The sequence below is a fragment of the Heliangelus exortis genome, chromosome 18, assembly GCF_036169615.1.
Source record: "Heliangelus exortis chromosome 18, bHelExo1.hap1, whole genome shotgun sequence".
Classification (NCBI taxonomy): domain Eukaryota; kingdom Metazoa; phylum Chordata; class Aves; order Apodiformes; family Trochilidae; genus Heliangelus; species Heliangelus exortis.
In genome coordinates, this window is record NC_092439.1 from 8256734 (window position 1) to 8273159 (window position 16426).

Here is a 16426-nt window from a genome sequence, read left to right on the forward strand (position 1 = left end):
CAAAGACAAAAAATAATGTGAAAATTGGGGAAGACGTACACAGATACAAAATGATGATGTTGCCTGAAATTTCCTAGAAAAAAGCCTGAAAGACAACAGTCAGCAAGTGGGGTGCTGGCCAGCCAGAGGCAGGATGTGTCACCTCTCATAGATCTAGCTGATCCTCAGAGCTGAAAACATCTTTTTTAAGCGTTCGATGAAGACTGCGAAGTGAAGTACCTAATGGAGATGTCAAGCAGCCATCCTCTTCATACTAAACCTGTTCAAAAAACTCAGTAATAAGGGCTCAGTTGTGACCAGGAAACTCACACTTCTCCTTTACCTCAGCATCTCTCCCCACCTGCCTCAGACTCCCTCGCCTCCGTCCTTCCCGCTCTCCCCAGGGAAAGGCTTTCTGCCCTCTCCCCGCCTTGCTCCTCTCAAGCCCAGGGCTGCAGACTCCTCCGGGGGTCTGTGGGGGCCGGGCCAACGCTGTGGAGCCGGCGGGGGCCGGGCCAGGCCAATGTGGGCCGGCGGGAGGCTGCGGGGCCGGGCCGGCGCTGCGGAGCCGCCCGCTCCCGCCCCACCTCCACGCCGCCAGCGCCCACCGTTGAGGGGCAGCGGCGAGAGCAGCGGTACCGGGATGCGGCGGAGAGCGGGAGCGAGGCCTCGACGGCGATGGCTGCTGCTGGCGGCCCTGCTGGGCGCTCTGTGCTGCGCCGCAGCGGGGAGCGGCGGCCGGCGGCGAGCGGCCAGCCTAGGGGAGATGCTGCGGGAAGTGGAGGCGCTTATGGAGGACACGCAGTACAAGCTGCGCAACGCGGTGCAGGAGGTGAGGGAAGGCCAGGGGAGCTCCGGCGGGCGGGGATGCCCTTCCCTCTCACCCAGCCGGGCCGGGCCGGGCCGCACCTGCGAGGAGCGCTGCGCGGCGCGAGCCCCTCACCCGCGTTCGTCCATTCCTGTCAGCACCCGCCTGCGCGTCCCCTCAGCGGGGCCAGGCCGATGGGAGCGACAAAGAAACCCGGCGGCCGTCCTGCCCACCCCCCCCGAGTTAAGAGACGCTGCCCGAGGCGGCGATCTCCGCGAAAATCCTTCCAGCTCGGTGTCCGCCGCCGTAAGCCCGCTCTGCGCTGCCGCCCTCCTCAGGCCGGGGGACGGGAGGTGGGAGGGTAGCAGCGACAGAAGGCATCTCCTCTGCTCTGCTTCTGGCGCTCTTTCTTCTCGGCGGCTTTCCCGCCCCTCTCCTCACATCGCCCACGCCACCTCAGCTCCCTGAGGCGGCTGCGCGGCCCCGGGTTCGCCGTGTGTGGGCACTGCGGCTCTGGGAAGTCACCGTCTTCCAGAAAGTCAGGCAAGGAAGATAGTGAGGCAAAAAGGCAGGCAAATATCCCGTCTGAATCCTGAAGTAAGAAAATAACAGTAGGTGGCAAGGGGATCCTCCCCTTGGGGAGTTAATTTATTGTCTGTGTACCGCTGGAACTAAGACACAAAAGGTTATCCCAAACCAGTATTCAGAGGTGTAAGAGAGTCCTGAAAACACTCGTGAAGAAGCATCTTGCTGTAGATGTGTCTTGATCTCAATTTTTTTTTGCCCAGAATCGCCCCGGACCTGTTTCAGAGCCAGGAACTGAGTCAAGACCCTGAGCCGTTGTCTTGTACCACTCAAAAGACCTTTTTCCTGCATTCCCCTACTTAATTCGACTTATTTCCCCCTTCATGTTAACAGTATTCTTTCTAAGTTTTGTTTTCACTTATTAAAAAATACATAAAATACAACTTATACTGACCATCCACTGGGGAAACAGATCTTTGTTCACCATAATTAGATAATTTCTGGACTACTACTGTCATCTGAACAGTTGCTGAAATATACCTCTGTTATCTACTTAATTTATATTGCTAACCCACTGAGACAAACTAATTTTTAAAAAATATTCTTTAAAATGTTGAAAATATGCTGTAGATGTAGACAGAAATTCTGCCTGTTAGTTCTTATAGTCAGTTCTGGATTTAGGAATGGTCTGTTTACAGCACAAAATGTAGGTTGTCAGAGCTGCATCTTAGCAGATAAATGCTTTATGCTTAAAGAGGTTTGCAGCTGTCATTTAAAATAAACAGGCACACCAGAAAGAGAAATTTTGTCTTGGGAAAAATTCAGTAGTTCAGCCTGGCTGAACCTGTGGCCTCCTAGCTCTGTTAAAAGCAGTTGCAAATGTTAAAGCAGTTAAAGCAGTTGCAGATGACTAAGGAACACAACTTATTCAGAGTTTGTGTCCTTTATGATACTGCTGCCTTTTTGCTGAGCTTACTGTTTTCTGATTCAGAGAGCACACCTTTTCTGTGTTGAGTCTTCATCTGGCAAAGATGGCGGGAACTGAAATAGCGAATGAAATTCTGGAGGTGTGAACGCTGATCTACAGGACTGCTTCTGTTGGCTTCAAGAGGCCTTGGCTACGGCTCACTGATCTGCCAGAATATTTTCTCTTCTTTGTCAGATGAGAGTCTGTCTGAAGTGCGTAGTGGTTTTCTGGGAAAAATAGAAAGATAGGCTTTTGACTGGCACCAGCCTGTGCAGATACCAGATTGTCACTAGTTTTTGCACAGTTTTTCCTCACAGGGACTGGATTTGGCTTAAATGGCCCAGAGCTCAAGGGTTTAGCCCTCCAGTGTTTCTCTAGTCCATTAAAACAGCTGAATAAGTGTTCCCATACTGGGGGATCTGTACAAACAGCATCAAGTAATTTAACAGGATGTTACTGAGGGCTGCACAAGAAGTGTTGCTTTTTTACTTCTGTGTACTTTTTGCTAGTTTTCACGGTTTCTTTGTTGATTGTTTTTAATTTGGCAGATGGAAGCTGAAGAGGAAGGGGCAAAAAAACTATCAGAAGTAAATTATGAAAACTTGCCTCCCAACTACCATAATGAGTCCAACATGGAAACCAGAATTGGTAATAAAACTGTTCAGACTCATCAAGAAGTCGATAAGGTATGAGAAAACATATATAGCAAGCTGCTGGCTCTTACACAACCTATTCTTCAAAAACCCCCCACTATTTTTCATGGTTTTGTGAGAAATCAGATAATTTGGAGCGTAAACTTCCCTGATGGTGATTACTGTGGGGTTTTACTGTATCTTATTTGCTTGCCTAATTACTGTGTAGAAGCACATGTCATAAAAGCTTAATGTGGAATAATAATTTACTTTTGTAAAAAGTTCCTGCTGAAAATATAACAGATACACCTATTACATGGGTCATAAAAGAATTAGCATCTCCTACTCAGTTAGCTTCATTACAGTGACATTTTAAATTAATAAGGAGATAGCTTTGTCATCAACTTCCCCCCCCCAGATTAGGATTTTATATAAGTGACAGCAGGATGACAAAAAAAAAGGAAGGAGTGGGTTAAATATTGCAGAAATTTATTATTGCAGGATGGAGAGTAACAAAAGATTAATTAAAAATGTAGTTTGGTGTTTTTTTTCCATCTTTTGCTCTACCAGGTTACAGATAACAAAACTGGATCAACAATTTTTTCTGAGACAGTTATTACATCTATAAAGGATGGAGAAAACAAAAGAAATCATGTAAGTGAACACTTTTTCCTTTTGAAAATTAAACAAATGCTTTGGGCTCATCATGCAGAAGGAGGTGATATTGTTCACCCAGTGGAATTTCTGAATGATTGAAAACATATGAAACCATTAGGGGTAAGCATTCAAAAAGCTGAAGCATAAGGCATAATCTTTCCCTCCCATTTTTCCCTCAGATAGTATTTCTTCCTGGGTTTGCATTACAGAAGTACTCTCTTTAGACTGTAACCTTTGTTATTGGATGGCTCACTTGACAGTATCACTTGACAGTATTTTGTTGTCCAGAAAACTATCAGTATTTTAAGTCTTTAGAAGAGGGATTGGGCTGCTTGCCATTTCTGGCAATGTAATACAGTTCTTTAGAGGTGTTGCATTATTTGGAGGTGCCATTTACCTTCCCAGACTAGCATTAATTTTCTCAAATGTCATCAAGGACTAACAGTCACCAGCATAGTTGTCAGGCTTTGATCCAACAGTCTTGTATCTTTAAAGAGGCCAAAGAGAGGTAAGTGGCAGCTGGATGTGCATGTTTTTATGTCTGTATTTTACATTCACTTGCTCCTGAGTTTAAGGCTCCAATATTCTCTAGTTTACTTCTCAGGGGAATATTACTTAGCTTGCAAATCAATAGAGTAATTCCAGTAGTAAGTTCAAGTATATAGCACAGATAAAGTAACAAGCACTCTGCGTTGCCATACAAAAATAAAAATGTTTCCTGGCTTGTTCACAAGTACTATTTCAATTGTGATATAGTAGCCTAAGCAATGAAAAGAAAGCATGAAAAATAAAAGGGAACAAAATTGGTACTGGTAAGACTTGCTGCACAAAGATTGATTGCATTTCTTCTCATCTGCACTCAGAATATGCTGGCCTTACACTAGTCAATGTCCCAGGAGAGAACTGAGAGGTCTTAATGAACTGTGTCACTGTTTGTCAGGTTCATGTATTAAACAGTAATTTGAATAGATTCTTACAGTTATAGCATATCTTACACAAGAAAAGCTATTGCTTTTCCATAACAAATCCGCCCTTGGTTCTTTTAGTCTCTGCCACAACCTCTCCAAGGCACCATGATATGTAATTTTCCCTTTTGATTATTTTTGAGTTTCCTAAAATGTCTGATGCTTGCAAGCTGCTCATAGTCTACACTTAATCTTCTGAAAAATATCTGAAGTAGTCATGCAAACTGAGGGTAGGTGATAAACTTTTCGAGCCTACTTAGTTAAAAAAACATTCTGATAATGATCCTGAGAGAACTGAATACCTGTGGGTTTTTTTTTTTGAAAGAAACAAATCCCTACTGTGGCTTTTTTTCCCCCTTTTCAGTTTCAGTCTTAACAATGTAGAATATGAATCTGGGGGGAAGGGACAATAGCTCATCAGGACAAGTAGCTTGTATTTGTTAGTGTAGGAAATGATGTGAAGAAGGATGCAAAGGGGAAGAGGATGTAGCCAAATATGAGAAAAACTTTGCAATTAGTATTTTGTGTTGCCCTTCTTAATCTGGAATACTTTTAAGTTATTAATCTTGCAGAGCAAGGGACGTGCACTTCTTGTATGAAAAGGGTGATCGAGTGTGCACATAGCCATGAGTATTCATATCTAACTCCATAAGCAGCATATGCTTCTTAGTGATGCAAAAGCTATTAAGAGATTTAATTTATCTCGTGGCCCTACTGTCAGTCATAGTGTATCTAAGACCAAAGATTTTACTGGTTGTCTGATGTTTGCTGGAGTATCACCACAAAATGAATGGAAAGACCAGATGTAAGGAGTTTAAAAAGCATGTGTTGCCTCTGATCTTGGATGAAGAAACTCCTTTGAGGAAGATGATGGGAGATATCTCTAATTGCCAGCTGAGATGTGTGTAACCCAGCTCAGTGTCTGCTTCTGTATTTACTGACTTGGTCGGTGCTGTCCATTCTGAGCTGGCTTGCTTTCCCAGAGTGGATGCTGTGTAGAAAGGTACAGATCCACACAGAGAATCAGGAATTGGCAGTGTGTACAAACGTAATATGGTTTTGTAATACTGTAGTGTTGCAATGACCATGATGTGGAGAAAATGGAGACCGCAGTTTCCCTGGACTCAGATACCATTTTTAGTGACCCTGAACAAACAAGCAGGTGTAAACTGCTGCTAGACCTTATCAGAATGAAGAGAGACAAGGTGCCGTTTGCTGAGAGGTGAGGCAAACCAGGCAGGTGTTCTGCTCAAAACACAGCAACCAAAGGTCAGAGAACGCAGATCATTATCACATTTTCTGTTTTAAACAGTGGCTTGGATTTACAGGCAAATAACTGGTGCAACAGCAGAGGTGTTACTCCTAATTAAAGGTACCAAATTCTGCTGTAGTTTGTATCAGTGGGAGTCTGAAGTAACTCAAATAAATTTACTTTGCTGGCAATTAAAAAAATAAAATGGAGTGACTAGGATTCCTTTAATATTTATTTCCTATTTTTCTAGCTTTTTCTTCCCTTTTCTGTGGGTTTTTTTTCTGTAAAGTTAGGAAAACAAAACTATATAGAACCAACTGACATTTTGAAAGTAACATTCCTCATTAGTAATTCAGGTTGTGCCAGACCTTTGTATGCTATCATGTGGTATTTTTATTTCAGTTAAACGCCAAAGAAATAGAATATTTTTATGCAAAATCAAGGTGGCTGATGAATTGCCTCACCACTTTTATTGACCTAGATTGTTACCATTTGAGTAGTTAGATATTGAAAGGAGAAGATTTTTCTTGGAATGAATTTCTCCTCACAAAAATAAGCTGTTATTGTAACATAGTAATAGTACTTCGAGTTGATTCAATATTCTAGGTGATGGTTTTAGTAAAAACACAACAGTAAACCAGTAAGTTTATCTTCAGAAGGCTGCAAAGTAGATTTTCTCTCAGTGTTCGCCCATTGCTTCATCCTTGTCCACCTGAGAGCCATGCACTGCTTCTAAAGGTTATAGCATTCTTGTTAGTTGTGGAAATAAATTCTGGCTTTTCATCTTTGGGGAGGTCTGCCTCATGTTCAGTTATCAGCTTCTTCCTTGTTTTCATATTCTGCAGACAAGCTGTGGTGAGGGAGTAGTAATTCAAAGAGTGGATGTTTACCTTTTTTCTGGTCTTGATTCAGTCTTCACACATGCAACATGTTGAGTTTAGGGAGCCAAGGCTGTCCAAATGTCTTTTAAGGATTGAGTCCCAGTTGGTGATTTGTAACATGCTTTTGTTTTCTGCCTCTACTAGAGCTACCTATTATCGTAAGAGAAATCAAACTTTTTTTACCTTCTCTGTAAGGTAACGGATACAGTCAAGAGAATCAGCAATGTTTCTTTTCTCTGGTCATACCCAAGTAGCAAAATTGATCATGAGAGGAAAAGCTTTAAGGCAAAAGAGAATTTTTTTCCACTGATTTTGATTACATAGCTTGGCTTCTGTGCAGTTGTTTATGGTCAGGAAGAGGTGTGAGATGCTGCTAGTCCAGCATGATGGTGTTTTTTACTACCATTTGCTAAAGTCAGCCATGGAAATTGAAGGAAAGTGGTGAATTGAAGTCTGTTTCTGTTCAATTCTGTTTCATCAAAGACTGACAGATGTGAGGAAGAAAGCACTGTAGAATGGTGGCTTCAAATCTTTCCCCTTGAGAAGCACATCTCTTTCTCCTTCCTCCCATCTCACTTGAAAACAGCATTTTGGCATCTTCTGCAGAGTTCCTGGCCTTTTTGAAGGACTGAGTCACTTTGATAACTCGTACTCAAAAATACCAAGCTAGTGAATGTGTTTGCTGCCAAATTGTGGTTGTTCACCACTGCATCTTGCAGAAAGAACACCCCTCTAACTTTTCTACCTGTCCTGATTCTTACCTTAATAACAACTCCACTTCTCCCTTCCAGTTAGTAATATATTGTAACATAGCATAATTGGCTAAAAGACACACAGGGCTGGGAGGGCATTTTGCATTTGTTTACTTGCTATTCTGTGTGAAAATTACTCAGAGCCTGTTCTGTGAATTTGTATCACATGAGAAATCCCTCAAACTTGTTCCTTCAGAAAGTCTACTTATCCCAGGGGGACGAAGAAGTATCTTACAGAATGTAGAGAGGTTGACACCATCGTGTCTGGCAACGGGGAACTTCAGTGGTCTGTCTGTGTGAAAATATTTCCTAGCCATCAGCAAGTGGAGGTTTTTGCTCCCTAGTAGGTGTTTGTCTTCAACTTCATGCACTGCAAAAATCTGTAATAATATGTAAAACATTCCTTTTTGGAAGGACATATATAGTATGCTGAAGACCCTTTTAAATTTCTTCTTCGTTGATGTTTGTTTAAGAAATGGAATGAATATTCATGAGTAGTCATCATCTCATGTTGTTGATATCCTCTGCATCCGTAACAGAGAATTAAATTAAAGGAAAAAAACAAAGAAAAAGGCTGTATTGTAATCCCAAGAAATTCTCCAAAGAGTAGGTCTGGAAGAAGCCTCAGAAAGTAAGCATCTACAACCCCGATGCCTACTCCATCCTCAGGCAGACTGTTCATCATCATTCATATCATCTGTTCTCAAAATCCTCAAATGCTGGAGACATTTTATTCCATCTGCTGTAGATTAATTCTTACCCATGTATTTCTCTTCTAGTATTATTGTCTTTGGCTGACACCTGAAGCAGTAAATAAACCTGTTGAAACTGTAAACTAACAAAAAACATAAGAACAAAGCATGTAACATTCAGGGTTTGAAGTAGGTTCTGTGAGGGATTGTGCATGGGTTGGTGTCTTATTCTCAGAGTGCTACTCTTAATTTAGTGATAAAGCTTATCAAGCAGCTGTTATGTACAGAAGTCTGGTTTTGAATTGTTTTTCATTTTGCACAGCTGTTTTGCATCCTTGCTGTGTACAGCTACTCTGTGTTGTTTTGTTTTTATACATTTTCAAAATTTACATACTTTGGTAGTGAATCATGGAAACTTTGTAGCTGCCAATTGTAGAGAGGAGAGATGCCAGGACTCAGGCCCCTGATTATGTGAAATCTGTATCTTTATATGATTACTGTGAGTGTGTTGGGTGGAGTGTGAACATTGTTGTAACACATTGAAAAAGTGACTTTATCTCATTTGTGCCCTTCCACATACATATAAACGTTGACCCAGAAGAGAAGTTCTCCTGTCAAAACTTGTTACACCAGTTCTCACCTGTACATTCCTGTGCGGTGCCCTCTCACACACTGTTTCAGTTTTCTGGTAGTTGTACTACCATACTTCACCATCACTGTATCAATCACTTCTTCAGTCTCAAGTGTGGAGACTAACTGTTCTTTAGGAAAGAAAACACTATCTTGGCATAATCTTCCAAAGACAAGAAAACTGAAGTTTATTTTAGCAGTCTCATAGTGTGGGGAACCTTTTCCATGAGTTTCAGTGGTTTTTTTCCTGTTGGTTTTGGAACAGATCTTAACCCTCAAATTGCTTTCAGGTGTTGCAGAGTACAATATTATAAAAACAGTCTGCAAGTACAGAATATGTACTTACAGGTACATAGCATGCTATTCTCCATCCTGGTTTCTGTTGTTTATGGCATACTCACTAATAAACAGGCAATCCTGCTTTCATGCTGCGTTATTCAAACAGCATTTTCCTTAAAATTAACATTTAACTAAATTTACTGGCATAACATTGTTATGGATTTCAGAGAAGTACAGGATTACAAATGTAGGTAATACTGTCTTTATCTGCTCAACTTGGATGCTTTGCTGCATGTCAGAAGCTAGCAACCCCTCTCCTCAGTTTGCACACTCTTACTCCAGCTAAGACAAAATATTCTGAGAAATAACTTAATTTGAAGGATTACAGAGGGAAATGGTTTATTCAGAATCCATGGCAGCTGATTAAGATGTTTAGGTTTGCTTTTAACACTTTGTCCAGCAACTGTTGTGTTTCAAGGTAGCTTAATTAGAATAGGTCTGTAGCCTACATGAGAGGGAAGGAAAAAAAAAGAGATTAGAATTATAAACAGTTACTTATCTGTGTGTATAAGCATCACTGTGTTCTGCATTGCCTGTGAATTATAATACTAAGGAAGTTGGTTCAGAATGTGGCACAAAATTTCACAGAAAGCATATAAAAAGACGACTTTTTCATGCCAGGAATAAAATGGTGAAGGCATTTTTTCCCTGACTGAAAACCCTCATAAAACTGGAAGTCTGAGCTGGTGGGACACAAATCAGTTAGGAGTTCGGGGGAATATTTTTTGGCAGGGAATCATAAATGCAAGAGGAGGCATGACTGGAGAATTGCAGCTTCTGGTGTTAGGTGGTTTTAGAGCTCGAGAGATTTATTCCATGAACTTAAAAATGCTTATGGCAAGATTTCTCCTCTGTGGAAAGGGACAGTTGGAAAAACTGACTGTATTGAGACCTGGCTATTTGCCTGGAAGTGGATGGAACAGAAGTGAAACAGTATAGTTTATTCTGAGTATGGTTTATACAGAGGGATTCAAAAAAGAAGCTGACAAAACTACAGGCAGAAGATTCACCAGAAAGAGCATGGCTGCTGAGAAGGGAAGTGATTGTGTGCTAACTTGGAACCACAGAACCACAAACAGACCGTGTAACATTTGGATTTTGATCCACCTGATTATGTAGCAACACAAAAGCAAACAAGCAGAACATACTCTTTACTGGAACAATGAAGTTGCAAAACCAGTATAATTTATAGCAGCCTAGGTCTGGTAACAGTAATGTCTCAAAATAGCTGAAATGACTGCTTCTTATTTATAAGCATACCACCTGATTATCATGTCATTGTCTTGAAAAAAATCAGGCCCTAGACTGCATGGGTTATTTGGATAGTCAGAAACTGTTTGAAAACATTACAGATGGCCAAGAAGGCCAGCAACATCCTGTTTTGGATCAGGAAATGGTTTGGCCAGCAGGAGAAGAGAAATGATAATGTCACTGTACATGGTGAGGCTGCACCTTGAGTACTGTGTTCATTTCTGTGCCCCTCTCTGCACAAGTTTGTTTTTTTTTTACCTTTGTTAAGTATGCTACCAAAGGGGTGCTACTACCAACACTGATGGGCTCAACCTTGGCAAGTGGTGGGTCCATCTTGGAGCCATCTGCCATTGGCTTTATCAGACACGGGGAAAGCTTCTACAGAGTCCATCCCTGTAGCACCTCTACTTCCAAAACCTTGCCATGCAAACCCAATAAATCTGCATAACAAGAAAATAATTTTCTTGTTGAGAATGCTGGTATTCATATTCATAGAAGAAGTGAAACCACCTAACATTTTGAGGCCATAACATTTAGGTATGCCAGGGAGATAGCATTGTTCTATTACAGAACTGTGTTTGTATGAAGAACCAAAGCAATCTTTTTTCTTGATTCCCAAATAGGAAATGTAATCAATTGAGACCAGAAGAGGTATGGATTTCTGTCACACAGTGGAAAATTACACTTTTATCCTTTTCTGCAGGAATGTATCATTGATGAAGACTGTGAAACAGGGAAATACTGCCAGTTCTCCACCTTTGAATACAAGTGTCAGCTCTGTAAAACCCAGCATACAGTAAGTCCTGAATGAGATCTGTAGAAACTCAATATATGTTGCTGTTGCTGATGTCAGCAAATTAATTTTGTCAAAATTAATTTTTGTTTTCCCTGATTGCAAAAGCCTGTCCTGAAATTCATATCATGGCTGCTGCTAAGTTTTCATGTAAATGCTGAAATAAGAATTCAGGTTTTATAAGGTTGAAAGTCTAATATTATAGAAAGTGCTGTTACTCAGCTGTGGGGGTTCCTGTCTGGCAAGAAGCTCTATGTGTGCCTGAAGCTGAGAACCTAAGCAGTTCTTTTGGAACAGTGGAAGTATGACAGGCATATATTTAAGGCACATACATGCATCTGACTTCAGGACGGGAGTCTAATTCTTTGTTCAGCTGTGTGTTGATACATGCAGTTAGTGCTAGAGGGACTGTGTCATGTGCTTTTTCCATTTGCAAGCGTTGCTCACGGGATGTTGAATGCTGTGGAGAACAGCTCTGCGTGTGGGGCCAGTGCAGGAAATACACTTCAAAAGGAGAGAACGGCACCATTTGTGAGAACCAACATGACTGCAACCCTGGAATGTGCTGTGCTTTTCAGAAAGGTACAGAGGCTTTGCTTCTTATTCTATTGATTTTATAATACAGGAATGTTAATACTTACCTCTTTTGCCTAGGTGAAGTAGTTCAATCTCCACAGAATCAATAGGTCATTCTCCCTTGGAGCACATTGTGTTAACTGCATTATAGAACTTTAATAGAATTAGGAGCAAGAAATGAATCTGATAGGGGTGGATAACAGTGAAAGAAAAGCCTTTTGAAAGCTAGAGATGGGACCAGCATGAGAATCACAAAAATCTGCTGTTTCTTATGGAGAGTCTCAGATTTTAAAAAGTAGCAGGGCACTGTGTCAGATTTTCACCCAGTGGAGCAAAAATAAGAGAACCAAAATTATACAGTAGAAATTGATGAGATTACTGAAAGTGGTTTCTCATTCATATCAGCAAGCAGACTGTCAGAATCAGACCACAGATACATTTCATACTCTTGAGTTTTATATAAGCCTTCCAGGGCACCACAATACACAATATTGACCACACAGCCAGGATAGGTAGAGGAATGATGTTCCAGATTAGGTTGCCAGTCGACATGGGAAGTGACACTTGATTTAGAGTGGAGGAGAAGGTATCAGGTCTGAAACCAATTCTAAATATTCCTGGTCCACATTCAACTGCTTTATGCCAACTAGTTCTTCACTACTTATAGTGTAGTTCACCTTAATTTTGTAGTGATGGGATACAATTACAGTCATCTTTCTACACCAGGTAGATACTTCCCTAGATAGTTTTTTTCCCCTGGACCTTGCTATGAGCAAGATAGTTGGTTGCCTGTCCCACTGTCACCCTGCTGACAGATCAGGCTGCTAGGGCATTTCAGGAAAACAAAGGAGAAAGCTAAAACACCATTTATCTTTATATGTGTATTTTTTATAAAAAAAATTATTAAACTTTGGAACATTTGCTGCTTAAGATATAATCTATTTTTGAGTTAGGAAAACTTAAATTGTGAATTCTTCATATATATTATTTGGCCAGACCACAAAAAAAATTTTAAAAAATTAGGTGAATCATGACAAGGAAGGGAAGTTTGACAGGAACATTTGGAAGAGCTGAATTCAATAATGACACTCGAAGTTAGTAGCATCAGAAAACCCAAAAGACATCCTTCTAAATAGTTTCTTACACAGGATGAAATTCAGCACTGTGCATAAGCAAGGATGCCAAGCCAGACAGCTTTGCCTGTTGTATAATTACTATAACATATTAAATGGCTGGGTAGTAGTTCTTGCAGCCTCATTATTTAAGTCTCTGTATTTGTAACCTCTGCAAAGAAATAGAAGAAACAGGAAAGAAGAGTTCTAAAATACAGCTGTTTATCTATTTGGATTTAAACTATTGATGCTATACATTTGAAAGTATTCACTGTAATGTTAGTTGTCTTGGTTTTGTAAGTCTTTGAAACCTCCAAGGGATGGAGTTGTGCAGCACTATTATGTTGACAGTAGTGAAGAATCAGGAGCAGATCTTGGTCATCACACATAAACTTCAAATACCTTACTCCCACCTAGCAGAAATAACATTGCTATGGCTCCCTAACATCTAAACAGACTTGAAAGGAGAGCAAGTCTGTCTTTTTGTGCCTTGCATACAGACTTATAGATTAGGTCATCTGAGTTTAGCAGACAGTTAATGACTTCTCATAAAATTAACTTTGGTATGCAGATCTACTGTTTCCTGTGTGCACTCCATTACCTGAAGAAGGTGAACCCTGCCATGATCCTTCAAACAGACTTCTCAACCTGATTACCTGGGAACTGGAGCCTGATGGTGTGCTTGAGCGATGCCCATGTGCAAGTGGCTTGATCTGCCAGCCTCAGAGGTAAAGATAGAAATGGGGCAAACAAGCTGCTTGAAACTGGTGAGGGGTTTCTTCAGATTCTTCCACACTAGAAAGCACTTTGATGGCTTTTCTCATCAGTAGCATTTCTTAAACTTACTGCTTTGTCCCACATAGATGTGCATAATTGAGTCTGGCAACACCTTACTCTGGAGTGAATTAAATTAAATCAGGCTGGTACTGCTTTTTAATCAATCAGAAAGTACTACGAGCTGTTGGGATGTAACATTCCAGTTTAATTCTCTACACACAACTCTTGTCCACCAACTTTCTATGTTAGATTTGGCTTCTGCTAGATGTTTTATCTGCTTTCAGTTGTAAGACATTGAAGACATTTTAATACATGCAGTAGGTATCAACAGCCATGTTCCTGTACTACTGATTGGTTTTACAGGTCACTTCTATCACAAGAAAAAAAAAAACAAAGACAACATCTCTTCGCTTGCACTTTCCTTTATATTCAAACAAACCTGAGAATCCAGTTTCCCTAAGATTTGCTGTTCAGACTTGAAACACTTCATAGTATGGACTTCTTCAGTATCAAGTTTCATGTTTCATGTAGTAAGAAGCATCTGACTCTATTGTGGGCTAGAAGCTAGAACTTTTCATGTATCATGCCTTTAATCATTCATTACAAGAACAGTTGTTGCATTATCAACAATTTCACTTGAATTAGATTTTAGTTTTACACTGAAACATTTTTTTAAAAATGTTATCTATGAAATAAGCTTTCCAAGTTTGTTCCTACACTACCATTTTCATTGTATTATCACAGCTGTAATAGAGATTTAGATTAGTTTTTCTTTTCTCATCTGCGTCCAAATGTTTCCACTTTTTTTCATTAAAAGTAACTGGATAAGGTTTTATTTCACAAATGTGATCTAAGGAAGAAAGCAGAGTTGATCCCATCCTTTAAACACCAAACTTTCAGTTTCTGTGCAAGTACCATTAACCTCAGGGAACCTAAGACAGCAAAAGTCACATCTAGTAAGAAGGAAAACATTTCAGATGAGGATATAGAAACACAGAAATTAATTACAGTGTGAATGTAACTGAACTGTCCAGCTATTGCAACAAGAATTATGCCTGTTTAGGGTTATCACTAATGCAGCAATCCTGGGCATACTACATAGCCATGACTTGCATGGACAGTAAAGTCCTTCCATGAACTCGTATGGTGAATTTGATGATTCTGGTAATTTTTTTTATGAAAAGAAAACAGCTCATCTGCGCTTGAAAAGGCCTTTGGCTAAATACTATTAGTGAGTGATAAACCCTGAAACTGTCAGATTATATCCTAGAGTCTGCCAATGTTGGTCTACAACAATGGAAGTTGTAGAATTCCAATAAAGCAGAACATTCAAGAATTCAAAATGAACACAAAATTGGCTTCATCTTTAGTTCATTTATCCCTTGTTTCAAGTGAAAGAGGCTGTAGCTTTAAGCAGTTGCTAAGGGGTGCCTGGCAAAAGCAGTGGTCATCTTACACTCTTGTCATGGAGACCTGTAGCCCTGTCCTGTCCCATGAAATGCAGAAAGAAGATGCACCACGATCAAGTTCTGCTCCCCTACCTCCCATGAACAAATCTAAGCCACTCTTGTTCCCTGTTAAAATTCCTATGATAAATGTGAGCTGTTTCTCTGCAGGCAACTGATGCCACTTTTCAAAACAAAGCAGCAAATACTGTCATTACAGTATCCAATTTAGAACCAAATATATAATGCTCAGTTTTCTCAATTCTGCAGCTTGATGGCATTTTTTTTTAAAGCCAGAGTATAATGTTTCTTAACTTGACATTATGACTAATCACTGATTGCTTGGAGGTAGAAGGGACACATTGTGCTGAAGTCCACTGCCATCTTGTGTCCCAATATCAAACATTTTTTGTTATTAGCATCTTTGTTCTAGGTCTCTATGTGGAAATTTAATTTTTAACTCTCCAGCTGTCATTTCAAACATGTAAAAAATGAGTTGTTTGAAATCAGCTATGGTAGATCTGACAGCATTATGCACTTAACATGCCTTCATGTGAGAAGCAAAGAAAGAATACTAAGACAATAGCAAAAGAATGTGAAAAAGATGTACTGTGTGACCTGATGTCTCTTATTCCAACAGCCACAGCACTACATCTGTGTGTCAAGCATCTGCCAATGAAACCAGGAATAATGAAAAAGAAGATCCCTTAACCATGGATGAGATGCCATTTCTCAGCTTGATACCCAGAGATATTCTTTCCGACTACGAGGAAAGCAGTGTCATACAGGAAGTGCGTAAAGAATTAGAAAGTCTGGAAAACCAAGCAGGTTTGAAGCCTGAGCCTGACTCTGCTCATGACCTCTTTTTGGGAGATGAAATTTGAAAGTTCAAACACCAGACAGTTTAGTTTGCTATTTCTAGAAATTTTTGATTAGTGTCTTGCTTGTGTAAACCCTAAACACATACTGCTGGATAGAGTGCAATAAATAAGGTCTTCAGTAAGCATCCTTCTCTGTGCACCAAATCTGCATGTTCAAATTACTGTTCAAATTACTGTTGAATTCATTCAAATCCTTGGACCAATCTTTTGTCAAAGACAAACAAGAAATAAATCAAGTGTTCCTTCTGGATTAGTACTTTCCCCCTGTACATTAGAAAACCTTATCAGTACTTATACCCATTAAAAATTACACAAGTGCAAAATAAGCTTTAAGCTTTTAGTAACCGCAGAAGTGACTTTTGAGTACATATATTGAGAACAATTTCTTTTTCTGCTGTAAGAACCATCTGCTTTGGACTGTTAGTAATTGATTTTAAGCAATTTTTCTTTTTCTTTCATTAGAAAATACAATCAGTGAAGCTGCAACATACAGATTCTGGGTATCATGTTCT

General features: G+C 40.2%; 1 protein-coding gene across 1 annotated transcript; it reads left to right on the plus strand.

Moving 5' to 3' along the window:
- Window positions 1–487: 487 nt before the first annotated feature.
- DKK3 (dickkopf WNT signaling pathway inhibitor 3) lies at window positions 488–16164 on the plus strand. Its single transcript, XM_071762303.1, has 7 exons — window positions 488–811; window positions 2828–2965; window positions 3482–3565; window positions 11034–11126; window positions 11561–11705; window positions 13383–13539; window positions 15674–16164. Exons 1-7 carry the CDS (start codon window positions 503–505, stop codon window positions 15915–15917), a joined length of 1170 nt encoding a protein of 389 aa, XP_071618404.1. The 5' UTR covers window positions 488–502; the 3' UTR covers window positions 15918–16164.
- The last annotated feature ends 262 nt before the right edge of the window (window positions 16165–16426 follow it).